The sequence below is a fragment of the Hipposideros armiger genome, unplaced genomic scaffold, assembly GCF_001890085.2.
Source record: "Hipposideros armiger isolate ML-2016 unplaced genomic scaffold, ASM189008v1 scaffold_159, whole genome shotgun sequence".
In the NCBI taxonomy this organism is placed as follows: Eukaryota; Metazoa; Chordata; class Mammalia; order Chiroptera; family Hipposideridae; genus Hipposideros; species Hipposideros armiger.
In genome coordinates this window covers 801879-816050 of record NW_017731509.1, presented here as the reverse complement: position 1 = coordinate 816050, position 14172 = coordinate 801879, and the positions used below count along the sequence as shown (strand labels likewise).

Below are 14172 nucleotides of genomic sequence, written 5' to 3'. Positions count from 1 at the left end.
GCTCACCTCACCTGTTGCCATTCTCTGTTCATTCACAATAATATAAATTTGTAGGATCTGTGATAGCCAGTTTCTTCATCTTTAAAATGGGGGCTGTAATGCCTACCTTATGGGTTATGATTATGTGTGTAAAATATCTAGCACAGAACCTTAGATGGGGTGAGTATTCTATAATGGTAGCCATTATTAAATCTGTTTCTTCAGCTTCTTGGATTTTAACAGTCTTTGGAAGTCTTTATAAATAAGTCACCTACCACCCCCAACAACCAGTAACCTGCATCAGAGGCATTGGTATCTGCAAGTTAAATGAGAATGGGATTGTGGCTGATGTATAATTAAAGATATGCTTAATTTTCAATTAAATGGCATAGCTGGGATGGCTTTGGGAAGCATAGAAGTTGCCAGCTTTCCAGTGTTAACTGGTTGATTTCTAGAAATATCAGATATTAATGCTTGTAGCCCTGAGCTGGGAGAATATATTCCAAGACACTCCACATCATAGTGAAAAGGGAAATGCAAATTTAAAACACAGTGAGATACTACCACAACCCATTAGAATGGCTGAAAATAAAAATACAATACCAAGTGTTGGTGAGGATATGAAGAAGCTCTAATTCTCATACATTGCTGGTAAGGATATAAAATGGTACAACCATTTTGGAAAAGTGTTTGACAACTTCTTAAAAAGTTAACAAGAATAAAAAGGAACAAACTCCAGCAGGCAGAAACTCATTCACTAAGGACATACTTGAATTCAGCAATACCATCAATCAACTGGATATATTTACATCTATAGATTACTTCACCCAACCACAGCAGAATACACATTCTTCTCAAACTCACATGAAACATTCACCAATACAGACCACATTCTGGGCCATAAAACACCCCTTAACAGATTCAAAAGAATTGAAATCATAAAATGTCTGCTCTCTGACCACTATGGAGTTAAACTAGAAATCAATAACAGAAAGATAGCTGGAAAATTTCCAAATAATTGTGGAGATTAAGCAACACACTTTTAAATAATACATGGGTCAAAGAAGAAATCTCAAGAGAAATTTAAAAAAATATTTTAAACAAAATGAAAATGAAAATACAACTTATCAAAGATTGTGGGAAGCTGTGAAAGCAGTGGAAAGGAAGAAAGATTAAAATCAATAATCTAAGCTTCCACCTTAGGAAAATAGAAAAAAAAGAATTAAATCCAAAGTTAGCAGAAGAAATTAGTGAAATTTAAAAGATAAAATCTGTTCTTTTTTTTTTCTTGATAAGCCTTGAGTCAGGCTAAGAAGAAAAAAAGAGAGAGGTTACAAATTATTAATATCAGAAAACAAAGAGGGGACATCACTATAGATCCTATGGACATTAAAATGATAACAAAAGAATACTATGAAAATTTTATGCCCACAATTTTAAATTTGATAACCTAGATGACATGGACCAGTTCCTTGAAAAACACAATTTGCCAAAACTCACATAAGAAGAAACAGTCTAAATAGGCCTATACAGCCATCCTTGTTTTGTTGAGTTTCACTTTATTGTGCTTCACAGATTTGTTTTTTACAAATTGAAGGCAAGACCCTCCACCAGCTAAATGATTACAACTTACTTTATTGCGATAGTCTGTAAATGAAGCCTCAATATCTTTGTGGTATGCCTGTGTGTATTTAAAAAATTAAGTCAATAATTAATAGCCTTTTAAAACAGAAATTATCAGGCACAAATGGGTTCACTGGTGAACTCTACAAAACATTTAAGGAAAAATTTATACCAATTATCTGTAATATATTTCAGAGAATAGAACCAGATGGAATACTTTGTAACTCGTTTTATGAGACCAGCATTTATTACCCTAGTAACAAAACCAGACAAAGAAATTATAGGAAAAGAAAACTACAGGCCAATATCTCTCATGAGCATAGATGCAAAATTCCTTAACAAAATATCAGCAAATTGAATTCAACAATGTATAAAGAGAATTATACATCACAGTCAAGTGTGATTTATCCCAGGTATGCCAGGCTGGTTCAGCATTTGAAAATCAATTCATGTAATCTATCACTTTCACAGGTTAAAAATGAAAAATCGCATGATTATATCCATAAATGCAGAAAAGTACTCGACAGAATCCAATACCCACTCAAAATAGCTCTCAGTAAGCTAGAAATAGAGGGGAACTTCATCAACTTGACAAAAATACCTACAGATAACCTACAGCTAACATCATACTCCATGATGAGAAACACAAAGCTTTCTCACTAAGATCAGGTAGAAGTCAAGGATGTCACCTCTTACTACTTCTTTTCAATATCATACTGGAATGTTGAGTTAATGCAATAAGACAAGAGAAGGAAACTAAAAGGTATATCGATTGAGAAGGAAGAAATAAAACTGTCTTTTTTTGCAGATAACAAGATAGTCTATGTAGAAAATCTGGAAGAATCAATTAAAAAAAACAAAAACAAAACTCTGGAAACTAATAAATTATTACAGCAAGATTTCAGGATGCAAGGTTAATATACAAGTCAATTGCTTTCCTATATACCAGCAATAAATAAGTAGAATTTGAAATTAAAAACACAATATAATTTATATTAGCACCCCCCCAAAATGAAATAATTAGATATAAATTTAACAAAATATTTATAAGATCTATATGAGGAAAAATTACAAAACTCTGATGATCGAAATCCAGGAAGAGCTGAACAAATTGAGATACCTTCCATCTTCATGGACAGGAAGTCTTAATATTGTCAAGATATTAGTTCTTCCCAACTTGATCTATAGATTCAATAAAAACGTAACCAAAATCTCAGCAAGTTATTTTGTAGATATTGACAAACTGATTCCAGAGTTTGTATGGAGAGGCAAAAGACCCAGAATACAGAATAGCCAACACAATTTTGAAGAAGAGCAAAACTGGAAGATTGACAGTACTTGACTTCAAGACTTACTATAAAACTACATTAATCAAGACAGTGTGGTATTGTTAGAAGAACAGATGAATAAATCATTGTAAGAGAATAGAGAGCCCAGAAATAGACCCACATAAATAGTAAACTGATTTTTGGCAAAGAAGCAAAGGCAACACAACAGACTTTTCAACAAATGATGTTGGAACAACTGGACATCCACATGCCAAAAAAAAGAGAAGACCTAGACACAGACCTTAAACCTTTCACAAAAATCAACTCAAAATGTATCCCAGACTTTATATGGAAGATGCAAAATTATAAAACTCCTAGAAGAAAATCTAGATGACTTTGGTTATAGTGATGACTTTTTAGATACATCACCAAAGGTAGGATCCATGAACGAAATAATAAGCTAGATTTATCTGCACTTCTTCAAGAGAATGAGAAAGCAAACCACAGATTGAGAGAGATTATTTGTAAAAGCACATCTGATAAAGGAGTTATCCAAAATATGCAGAGAACTCTTAAAGCTCAACAATAAGAAAACAAACAACTCAATTAAAAAACGGGTCAAAAACCTTAACAGACACTTCATCAGAGAACATATACAGATGGTAAGCATATGAAAAGATGCTCCACATCATATGTCATTAGGGAAATGCAAATTAAAAAAACAGTGAGATACCACAACTTGCCAATTAGAATAGCCACTTTCCAGAGCACTAACAATGCCAAATGCTGCCAAGGATATGGAACAGCAGGAATTCTCATCGATTGCTGGTGGGAATGTAAAATGCTCCTTTTTACAGCTACTTTTATAATACAGGCAGTTTAGCAATTTCTATCAAGACTAAATATACTTCACCATAGGATCCAGCAATTGTACTCCTTGTTATTTACCCAAATTAGCTGAAAACTTATATCTACACAAACCCTGCACATGGATGTTTATAGCAGCCCAAACTTGAAAACAAGCAAGATGTCCTTCAGTAAGTGAATGGATAAACTGTGGTACATCCAGACAATGGAATATTACTCAATGATAAAAAGAAATGAGCTATCAAGTCATGAAAAGACATGGAGAAAACTGCATATTACCAAGTGAAAGAAGCCAATCTGGAAAGGCTACAGTAGTATGTGATTGAAATTATATGACACTCTGGGAAATGCAAAACTATGGAGTCACTAAAATGATCAGTGGTTACCAGGGGTTAGGGGAGTATGAGGGATGAATAGGCAAAGCAAAGAGGATTTTCAGGGCTGTGAAACTACCCTGTGTGATACTATAATGATAGATACATCATTAGAATTTGTCCAAACTCAGAATGTCCTATACCAAGAGTAAACCCCATTTTAAACTAGGGACTTTCAATGATAATGATGTGTAAATGTAGGTTCATTAATTGTAGCAGACGTTCTGCTCTTGGTGCAGGATTTTGACAATTGGAGGAGGCTGTGCCTTTGTCAGGGCAGGGGCTCTGTGGGAAATCTCTGTACCTGCCAATCACTTTTGCTGTGAACCCAAAACTGCTCTAAAATATCAAGTGCTGTTTTAAAAAAGTATACCATTCAAAGCGTAGCACATTGAATGTGCCTAATGAACTATTACCCAATTCCAAAATGTCTTTTCTAGTCTATAACACATCACGTCATTCTCTTAACTAGCTCTCTCCCTCTCTCACACTGCAATAGAATGTCCAAAATAGAACACCAGGAAGGAGAGACAATTGTGACCTAGGCAAGGACTATGGATTTAGAGTTCCACCAAAGAAGCCAGTTCAAAACAAGAAGAAGAGCACATGTTTTTACATAAATTAATCTCCACTTAATGATCATGGCACGTAAGATGCTGCCAGCTGCCAGTTGCTTTGTGAAGGCTATGTTCCGACCTACTATTTTCAGCCATTCTTGGGAGATTTTACCTGGCCATGAGATCTCACTGAAGAGCTTCTCACTCAAGTGCAAGGTTCCTCCATCAGCCAAGTATGGTGGACGGCACACTGTGACTATGATTCCTGGGGATGGCATCGGGCCTGAGCTCATGCTGCAAGTCAAGACTGTGTTCAGATATGCCTGTGTGCCTGTGGACTTTGAGGTGGTGCAGATTAACTCCACTTCTTGCGAAGAGGACTTTCAATATGCCATCATGTCAGTTCGCCGGAACCGTGTGGCCTTGAAGGGCAACATTGAAACTAATCACAACCTGCCACCATGTCACAGATCCCGCAGCAGCATGTTGCGCACCATTCTGGATCTCTACGCTCATGTCATCCACTTTCAGAGTCTGCCAGGTGTGAGGACCCGGCACGGTAACATAGATATCATCGTTATCCGGGAAAACACGGAGGGTGAATACAGCAACCTGGAATACGAGAGCGTGAAAGGAGTGATAGAGAGCTTGAAGATCATTACTAAGGCCAAATCTTTGCGCATTGCTGAATATGCCTTCCAGCTGGCCCAGGAGATGGGGCGCAAGAAAGTGACAGCTTTGCACAAGGCCAACATCATGAAAATGGGAGATGGTCTGTTCCTCCAGTGCTGTAGGGAAGTGGCATCCCGTTATCCTCAGATCACCTTTGAAGATATGGTTGTGGATAACGCCACCATGCAGCTGGTATCCCAGCCCCAACAATTTGATGTCATGGTGATGCCCAATCTTTATGGCAACATTGTCAACAGTATCTGCACAGGATTGGTCGGAGGACCAGGCATTGTGCCTGGGGCCAGCTATGGCCCCATATACGCAGTGTTCGAAGCAGCTGCAAAGCAGTACGACAGGGATATAGTCAATAAGAATATGGCCAACCCGACCGCCATGCTGCTGGCAAGTTGTATTTTGCTGGATTACCTTAAGCTCCCCTCCTATGCCACCACCATTCGTACTGCAGTCTTGGCATCTTTGAAGGACAAAAATGTCCGTACTCCAGACATTGGAGGCCAGGGTACCACAATGGATGTCATTAATAATGCCATAAACCACATCAGTGCTATCGATTAAATGGTCAGTACCTTGGAGGCTGAGCTATCCCCCAAAGTCCTTTCTGACCCACTCTTTACCTCAGTCTACCCACTCAGAAACCCCAGCCAGCCTGGCTAGTGTGGACTCCAGAATTAACCAGCTTCTGTTCCAACTCAGAAGAGGTGGGGAGGGGGAGTAAATCCAGTTTCATTTTTTTTTCTATTGAATTAAAATGCTTTAAATGCCATGAACATTGCTTGTTAAATTAGCCAAACCTATTGTACTCATATATGTATTGAAAAGTTCTTCTCTATTTTAATCCACAATTCATACTTCTCTATGAGGTGATACACTAAATAAATCAGAGCTGTTTGCAAAGTACTGGGGCTTTCCCAGAACCTGGCACATGGATTTTCTCTTTATCTGTGTCATTAAAATTCAGCAAGCCAGCCCACAGAGAAGTCTGGCTTCTCTCTAGAGGTTGTTAATGAGTTAATTAGTGCAATAAAATTTTCCTGCAAAATATACATTGTAACCTCAGTAACAAATAAGGTACTATAAAACTGAACTAGTACAGAATGCATCCACTCCTTCCTAGATGCCCCATTTTTCCCCCCCATGGTCTTGTTTATGTTAGGAAGGTGTTTTCTCTGTTGTAATTTTTCATACATGGGCATCCCTGGGCACTGTAGCTCTCCTGGAAAGTGGATTCTTGAATTCCTTTCAGTTGGGTTTGAGAGTCTACAGGTCAAATCTTTAGTTAATAGGTCTTGGGCCCATGATTCTGTGCACTACAAATAGAAGCATGGACTATAAATTTCATGCTCGCTATTTCAGTTTTTTATGGTTTACTTTCTTTTAGTCTCTTTTTCAAGGAAAGAGTATACATAAGAAAACAAAAAGCACTGAACTAATTTAAATTTTTACTGTCATTTTACTATAATATATTTTATTTACAGTATTTTAAGGTCATAGATGAGAAACAAACAAAAATGATAATTTTATTAGTGCTTAGAAATTGTTATTACTCAAGTAGGAAATTAAAACAATGATTATAAATAATTTTATAGTATTTATAGTAGTTTTATTGGCAGGAATGCCCTGCAGATAGAAGTGAGATTAAGAAAAACAGTGAATCCCTAATAATACTTTGGAAATCTCTGTGTCGCAGCTCTAACCTTTGGACCCTGCCATGGCTCATGGACCACAACTTAAAGACATTGGACTGAGAGCTGAGTTCCTTACAGTTTCTGAAAGGCTCTGACTTCTCCTATTACCTTGATCTCACCTATCATCTTAAGTGTAAAGTCAGGGCCAAGGTTTGGAAAACCAAAAAGGTTTTCCAAATTTGAAGGGATTTAGTTTGAGGAGGAAGTGACTCTCTGGAGTCTTTCACACTACCTAGCCTTTCTTGAAGAACAGGCAAGCAGGGATAAGTCAATTGTAAAATAATTATGGCATCCCCTTTATTGGACGATAGACATTTCATTGGCCAGGGCTACCTTTGGCCTATGTAGTGCCTTCTTCTGGGAAGATCTAGACCTGCAACCAGACTCTGGTTTGATCAGTGGAGCAAGGGGTGGAATTTGGCTTGAAGTTCCCCCACCTCCAATACCACATGAACCCATGCTACCTTAACCCATACTACCCATCCTGTAACCCTTTCTCTCATGGCTAGGGGACTTCATTCATGGCACAACCAGCCCAACTGCAGACGGTAGCCAGATATTGACTTCTATTTGAGACAGTGGGAGTTTGTGCTGCTATGTGCACTTGAGCTGAAGCTTCCCTTTCTGTTAAAGATGGTCATTTCCAGAATATTTCTATAGTTCTTGGACCAGACTGCCATGGCACCTAGTACATCATAGTGGAATTTTCTACTTATCAGTGTTAGATTTTCCCACTTAGCCATGAGCGTCTCTGGGACCAATATCATGTATTTTTTTCCCCTTTTCCTCTATAGATCCTAACATAATGACTGATACATATAAATAAAGAATATATGTTAATTGAATCAACCAAAAATTAATAATATGGGGGATGCTCCCTCACATTTCTTATATGTAAAGTGAAATAATAACTGTCTACCTCATTGGGTTGTTGGGAAAATTGAGTGAGAAAATACACATAGAGCTGATAGCACTGTGCCTGTCACATGGTAAGTGCTTGTATTTTTAGAATGATTATATTCATTATTATCCATTATATACCATCCTGAAATCTAATTCTGAGAGCTGGGTGAATTATATTAACTGCTGTCATTGGAGCTTACTGGATAAGTTGCTTCGTTTATTATTATATGGATTTGTAATTGACTTTCAACTAGGGGCGAAAATTATATCTGCTTATCCCTCAAATCTCCTATTTCCTTTTTATGTCTCGAATCCCATTACCTCCCTTGTTTCTCAGTGGCCCCTCCTTCCTCATTAGCATTTATCATCCTTGGTAACTTCCTAATTTCTGTTCCTTCTAACTTATAGTTCTGCTTATAGTTCTTAAGTCTGTTTTCTACAGTGCACTCAGCATCATGTTTCTGAAAGGAGAATAGGACCATGTCACTTCCCTACTTGAAACTTCTTACTCTATGGCTTTCCTTTGGCGTTAAGAGAAAGTCCGCTGAGAATAGCATAAACCTGTTCTGATTGCTGCTTCCTCCTCCAGATTCTCCATTTTCCCTTCTCCTCGCCCCAATAACAACACAGTGTGGTCCTCCAATTAGAGTGCTGAGTTCATTGTTCAAGAGCTATATAAACTTTCCATTTCAAGACTTTTACATGGCCTTGGCTCCTCTCCCCTTCAAGAGACACTCTCCTTCTCCTCATAGAGGACTAAACTTAATCATGCCTACCTTTGGGAAGGCTTCCTTGACATCCTCTCTTCCCATCTCCTGCTGAGATTGAGGGAAGTACCTCTCTCAGCTCCCCCCAGAGCTCCCTGTAGGTCTTTCCTAGTGTTTGATCTCTCTGGTTGTCATTACTTGCTTTCCTTCCCATTAACTTCACCATACAATGCATTCCTTGGGGTGACTGAATCATCACTATAGCATCAGAACCTAGGACAGGGATAAGTTCTTAGTTTATGCTCACTCTAAATATTTATGGAAGATAGGAAGGAAGGTGAAAATAAAAGAAAGAATGGCCTGAATTTACAGATAGAAGTGGAGGACTGGAAGAACTAATTATTGCAAAATACTCCCATCTGACTTTAGTCTATGAACCTTTCTTTACAAGCTTGCTCCTCTCTAAAGAACATGAAAGCCCTCGAGGCAGTAAAACAGGTAGTTGGCAGGCTGCCTCTGTTTCCTGAGATTTCTGCACTATATTTATTGGACAGTTTTACTTTAGTCTTTATCAATTTACTCTACTTTTTTTAGAGCCCTAATGTTATAAAGAATAGCAACTGCAAATTGTTTGATTTTTCTCTAAATTAACTTCTCCTCATTAAGGCTCTATTTTTGCGAATGGCCTTACAAAACACTCAGTCACTCAGGTTATATAGCTCACATTTGTCCCAGCTCTTCTACATAGGAGTTGTGTGACATTGGACAAGTTGCTTAACCTCTCTGATCTCCAGTTTGCTCATCTGTAAAATAAAGGTAAATACTTATCTTCATAGGATTGTTGTAAAAATTAAATAAGATTGCTTTAATGTCTATGGCTGGATAAGAAATCACTTCAAAACTTAGTGACTTAAAACAAGTGATTATTTGTCATTAATCTATAGAGTGACCAGATGATACTTCTTGTCATTAGTATATTTTCTCAAGGACTATTAAAAGGAGTGTCTAATTTCCATTCTGATATTACTAAAGATCAATACAAAGTTGAACAACTAGATAGTACCAGTCTGTAAATATCTCTCTTCGCCATCATCTTCAGAGATTTGCTTTTATAGAAGGGTGCTTTGATATTTTAGCTTCAGTTTTCATCAAGGTCTGATATGTAAACTCTTGTAAGGGAATATCTCTGAATTTTGGGAAGACACTAAATTTGTTTAAAAGGCCAACAGGGAAGACTCCTTTCAAAACTGAGGACCAGGAAAACATGTGTTTTTCACCGAGCGTTTATGTCCATTTTCTACTAGATAATGTGAGGTATATAATCCATTGAAAATTTCCCACATTGCCTTGGCTGCTAGGAAACACAGAAAGAATTCTTGAGCATTTTTTTCCTTTGTGAAATTTTCTCTTTCCATTCTATTATATTACTTGATTTTAATTTATTTTGCTTTATTAATTTCATTTTCTCATATGATTTTTTTTTAAGATTTTTATTGGGGAATTGGGGGGATGGGAACAGTGCTGGGGAATTGGGGAAAGGGGAACAGACAAGTTGCTGTCCTTTTGTTCTTCAGTCTAGTTGTGGAGGACGTTGCTTCACTGGCCCAAGTTGGCACCATCATTGCGCTCTTCCCAGGCGAGGCAGATCAGTCGCCGGCTTCTGGACGGCCGCTCACTGCGGCTGCTGGCCGCTCACGCTGGCTGCTGGCCACACATGGTAGCCCATGGCAATCCACTGCCACAGGGACTGCAGCCCACGCCGTCGCCGGCGACTCATGGCAGCCCAGCTCCAGGTTGAGCTGTTGTTCAGCATCTTAGCTGTGGGAGGGCAGTGTCACTGGCCCTCATATGTGGGATCCGAACCGGGGCCCTCTGGCATCCCAAGCGAGTTCTTAACCATCGCGCCACTCGGCCGGCCCTCTCATATGATTTTTTCATGTTTTGTTTTACTGTAAGCCATGGAAACCACAAGTTAAAAAATGCAAATAGAAAAACTAGGTTTTGCACCATCACATTCTTTTCCTTCATTCCAGTTGATTTTCAACATTCACATTAGGCACATCTCCTTAAAGCAATGCTTAGATGATCATTACTCTGTTTAATCGCCCTCAGAGTTCCCTCAGTTTGGAGTATATTCAGGCCCTTCACAATTTTAGCCCACACTGTCTTTCCACTCTGAGAGGTCCTGCTTTTCCTATATGTGCTATATGTTGATATGCCAAAGTAGACATCTTAATTTACTTAAATATGACCTGTTATTCCCCTCACATGTGATGAAACTCTTCCCTTTAAGGATGTTCCTAACTTAGTCTCTGCCTATCACAAGTCTACCTATTATTCAAGGCCTCTTTCCAATAGTACATCCTTTCTGAAAAGGTCTCTGATTGTCCCCATGCAGATATAGTCCCTTTATTCTCTCTGAACCACATAAAACTTATATTGGACTTTTGAACTCTTTTGTTTCACATTTTGTCTTGTATTTGTTGTTCATCTACTTGACTTGAGCCTTAATAAATTATATGCTCCTTGAGTATAGGAAACATATTTTAGCCAACATTCTAGATCTTGTATTACTCAGCATAATGCCTTGTATATAGTAGGTACTAATTAAACACAGACCAAATTGGATTAAATACAATAATGATTATAGTTATCATAATTTATTATGTGCCATTCATTGTTCTACATGCTTTGCATTTATTTATTTAATTCTCATATCCACTCAAGTAGATGATTATTACTATATTCCTCATTTTACATTATAGATAAGAAAACTGAGGCACAGAGTAGTTAAAAAAATTTGCCTGAGGTCACACAGGTAACAGCAGAGGAAGCATGAGATCCAGTTTTAGCAGTGTGGCTCTAGAACCCAAGTGTTGAAATGGTCATGAGGATTTGTGCATTGTGAATTTCTCCTACTTTTAGGTGACAGTGGACTAGGTCTCAGCCACAGATCAGTGTCTCTTCATGAAAATAATCCCACAGACTCACAAAAATTAAAGAAGTTTTTAGAGAGCTCACTTATTTTGCATATGAATCCAGGAAAGCAAAATACCGTGCCCAATTTCACAGCTAGTCCATCACAGAGCGAGGAGGAGCGTCCAAGTCTTCTGACTCCAGATAAAGTTCTTTCATTATATGGCTACCTCCTGATGTAACCCCTAGGAAAAGTGATTGCTAACATTTTGTAAACACTCTTTCTGCGTGTTAGGTACTATTCTAAAAGGTTTACATGCCTTACCTCATTGAATCCTCAAGCCAATTATATGCACCAAAAATATGGAAGAACAGAAAAGTTGACTAACTTACTCAAGACCAATAAGATTGTGAATTGTGGAGCCCAGATTACAATCGAGCCAGTGGCTTCAGTGTCTAACCACTGCCACGAAAGCTGCTTCTCAAAATCTTAGTGGCCCTGTACAGCCCAGGATGAAAAAGGCAGAATATCCAGGTAAATGAGACTATTTAGTGCAGAAAGTAAGCATCAAATATTAAAGAGAAATGACATTTCCAAACATGGTAAATCAAGTAGTCAAATGACTTCTTTGTAGTAATGGCAGACAAAAAGAGATAAAACTTATCAGAGAAACAAAGTGCTGTTGAAGCAAGAGAATAAGTAAAATAATTATATGAACTGAGAAAATAACCAATGCTGAAAATTGAAAGTAGGAGGAAAATTTTGAAGAAATTAATCCAGTTCTGGGTCATTACAGAGGTTGCAAAAAAAAAATGATAGTATTAGTAAAGGCACAGCTGGGAATATGCAAAATATCTGCTGGAAGCTGATTACAAAACTAGAAATTTTTTGAAGGGAGACGCTTGGTCTTTTGGAGTTTCCCTGACAACTTGCACAACATGGGAATTCAATGTGGTAAAATGTTCTTCAGATCAAAAACAAATTTGCTTCCTCTGATATGGGAAGCTACATATATTGCATTTGTGATTGCTCCAAGAAACAAAAGGAAAAGAGAAAGGACATATATGTCAAATGGAAAAAAATGACTCTACTTCACAAAAGCAATTAAAAAAAAATGGAATGTCTTGCTACTGATTTTGTAAATGCTTAAAAACTAACACAGCCTGAATAAAAACAGTGTCTACTGAGGAACATTCGAGGCTGGGCTCTAGTCAGCTGAAGCACCTGGGTTGCTACAGTTAGTGGCAAATTTAGTTCATGGAGATGTAAATGAATGAATGTTGCTACAAACGAGAGAAAATATCATATATGTCCAAATACAAAGTGAGTACTTTTTCCCTTTTCTATCCCTCAGAATAAAAGAATTGCTTTAAATTCAAATCCTTATAAATAGTCTCATACTACCAGGTGGTCTGTTAGTTCTTTTATCTTGAACAATAAGAAACTATTTGGAGGAGGGAAAAAAAGTGACATTAGTTATGCCAGTTTGGGATTTGTGTAGGAATTACCTGCAGAATAAATTTTAAAAAGAAGAAGGAAAAAAAAAAAAAAAGATCCCTCAGCACAGAATTAGTCATTATTCCTGGGAGGGTGTTTTCACAATTGCAAGTATTGAGTGTCATTGTATATATGCCTTTTAAAAAACACTTAATAACACCGTTTAGTTTTTTAGTCACATTGTAGAGATCACAAATATTTACCTATTAGACAAATGGAAAAACAAGAAGTCCTAATATTATGCAATTGGATTCTGGAAACTTCGCTTGACATTTCCAATGAAATCAAATACAGATTCAAAAAGTGCTTTACCTCAACAACTTAGACAGATGTGATGATGATCGGTTTGGAAAACTTTAGAGAAGTTGAAAAATGGCTGTGAGTAGGGGAAGGCCCTGAAGTCAAGATTCATGGGAGCAGATTAAATGAAATTATTCTGTGACATCATGGTAAAGGAAAAGTGATATTTCTGAATTAATCTATTATTTAATATAGCCTATTAAATAATGTATTTAATACAACTGTGAATAATAAATGAATACATAAACATTATACATATGTAGTTATATACGATTCCTCAGTCATTCAACTCTGCCTAGAATATTTTGCTTTCTTCCTTTTTTCTTTTTTTTCATATCTCATCATGAATAAAAAGGGAATCATTTTCCTTATTTTGGGGATTGCTTCCTATTTAGGCATTTACTTTATCTCCTCAATGGAACATCCTCTGGGAAAAGGAAAGAAAGGTGATTTTGAAGTTATTGTGCAGAAATCTATAATAACACAGGAAGAAGTTGAGGTTTCTGGAGATACAAGTAGTATTGTGGAAAGAAATGCAAAGGAATTTCAAATGAAATCACATTTAACTATTTAAGGTTGTGACTAGAGCACATCTAAAGTACTTCATCTAGTTTTGATCTTTCAAATTGATACAAGATACAATTTCTGTGAAAAAGTAATGGTGTCAAAAATCAACTTTAGGCCAAGCATCAGAAAAAGATGTGGGAAGGCCTAATTTATAAAGAACTTGTTTTCTCTAGGGTAAGAAAAGTCTCTGGGATGCATCCTTTTCAAGACATCCATGTTGTAATGGAATTAGGTT

The 14172-nt window shown here is 37.2% G+C and overlaps 2 protein-coding genes across 3 annotated transcripts in view; both read left to right on the top strand.

Annotated features, from left to right (window-relative positions):
- NELL1 (neural EGFL like 1) overlaps positions 1–14172 on the top strand; it is an 835074-nt gene that overhangs the window by 547507 nt on the left and 273395 nt on the right. The window lies entirely within an intron of this gene.
- Positions 4753–5916, top strand: LOC109387447 (isocitrate dehydrogenase [NAD] subunit gamma, mitochondrial-like). Its single transcript, XM_019651352.1, has one exon. The coding sequence runs from the start codon at positions 4753–4755 to the stop codon at positions 5914–5916; it is 1164 nt and encodes a 387-aa protein (XP_019506897.1).

Bases quoted from the DNA above. Each gene is read 5' to 3' on its own strand.
- LOC109387447 (XM_019651352.1), top strand. From the start codon at position 4,753: ATGGCACGTAAGATGCTGCCAGCTGCCAGTTGCTTTGTGAAGGCTATG.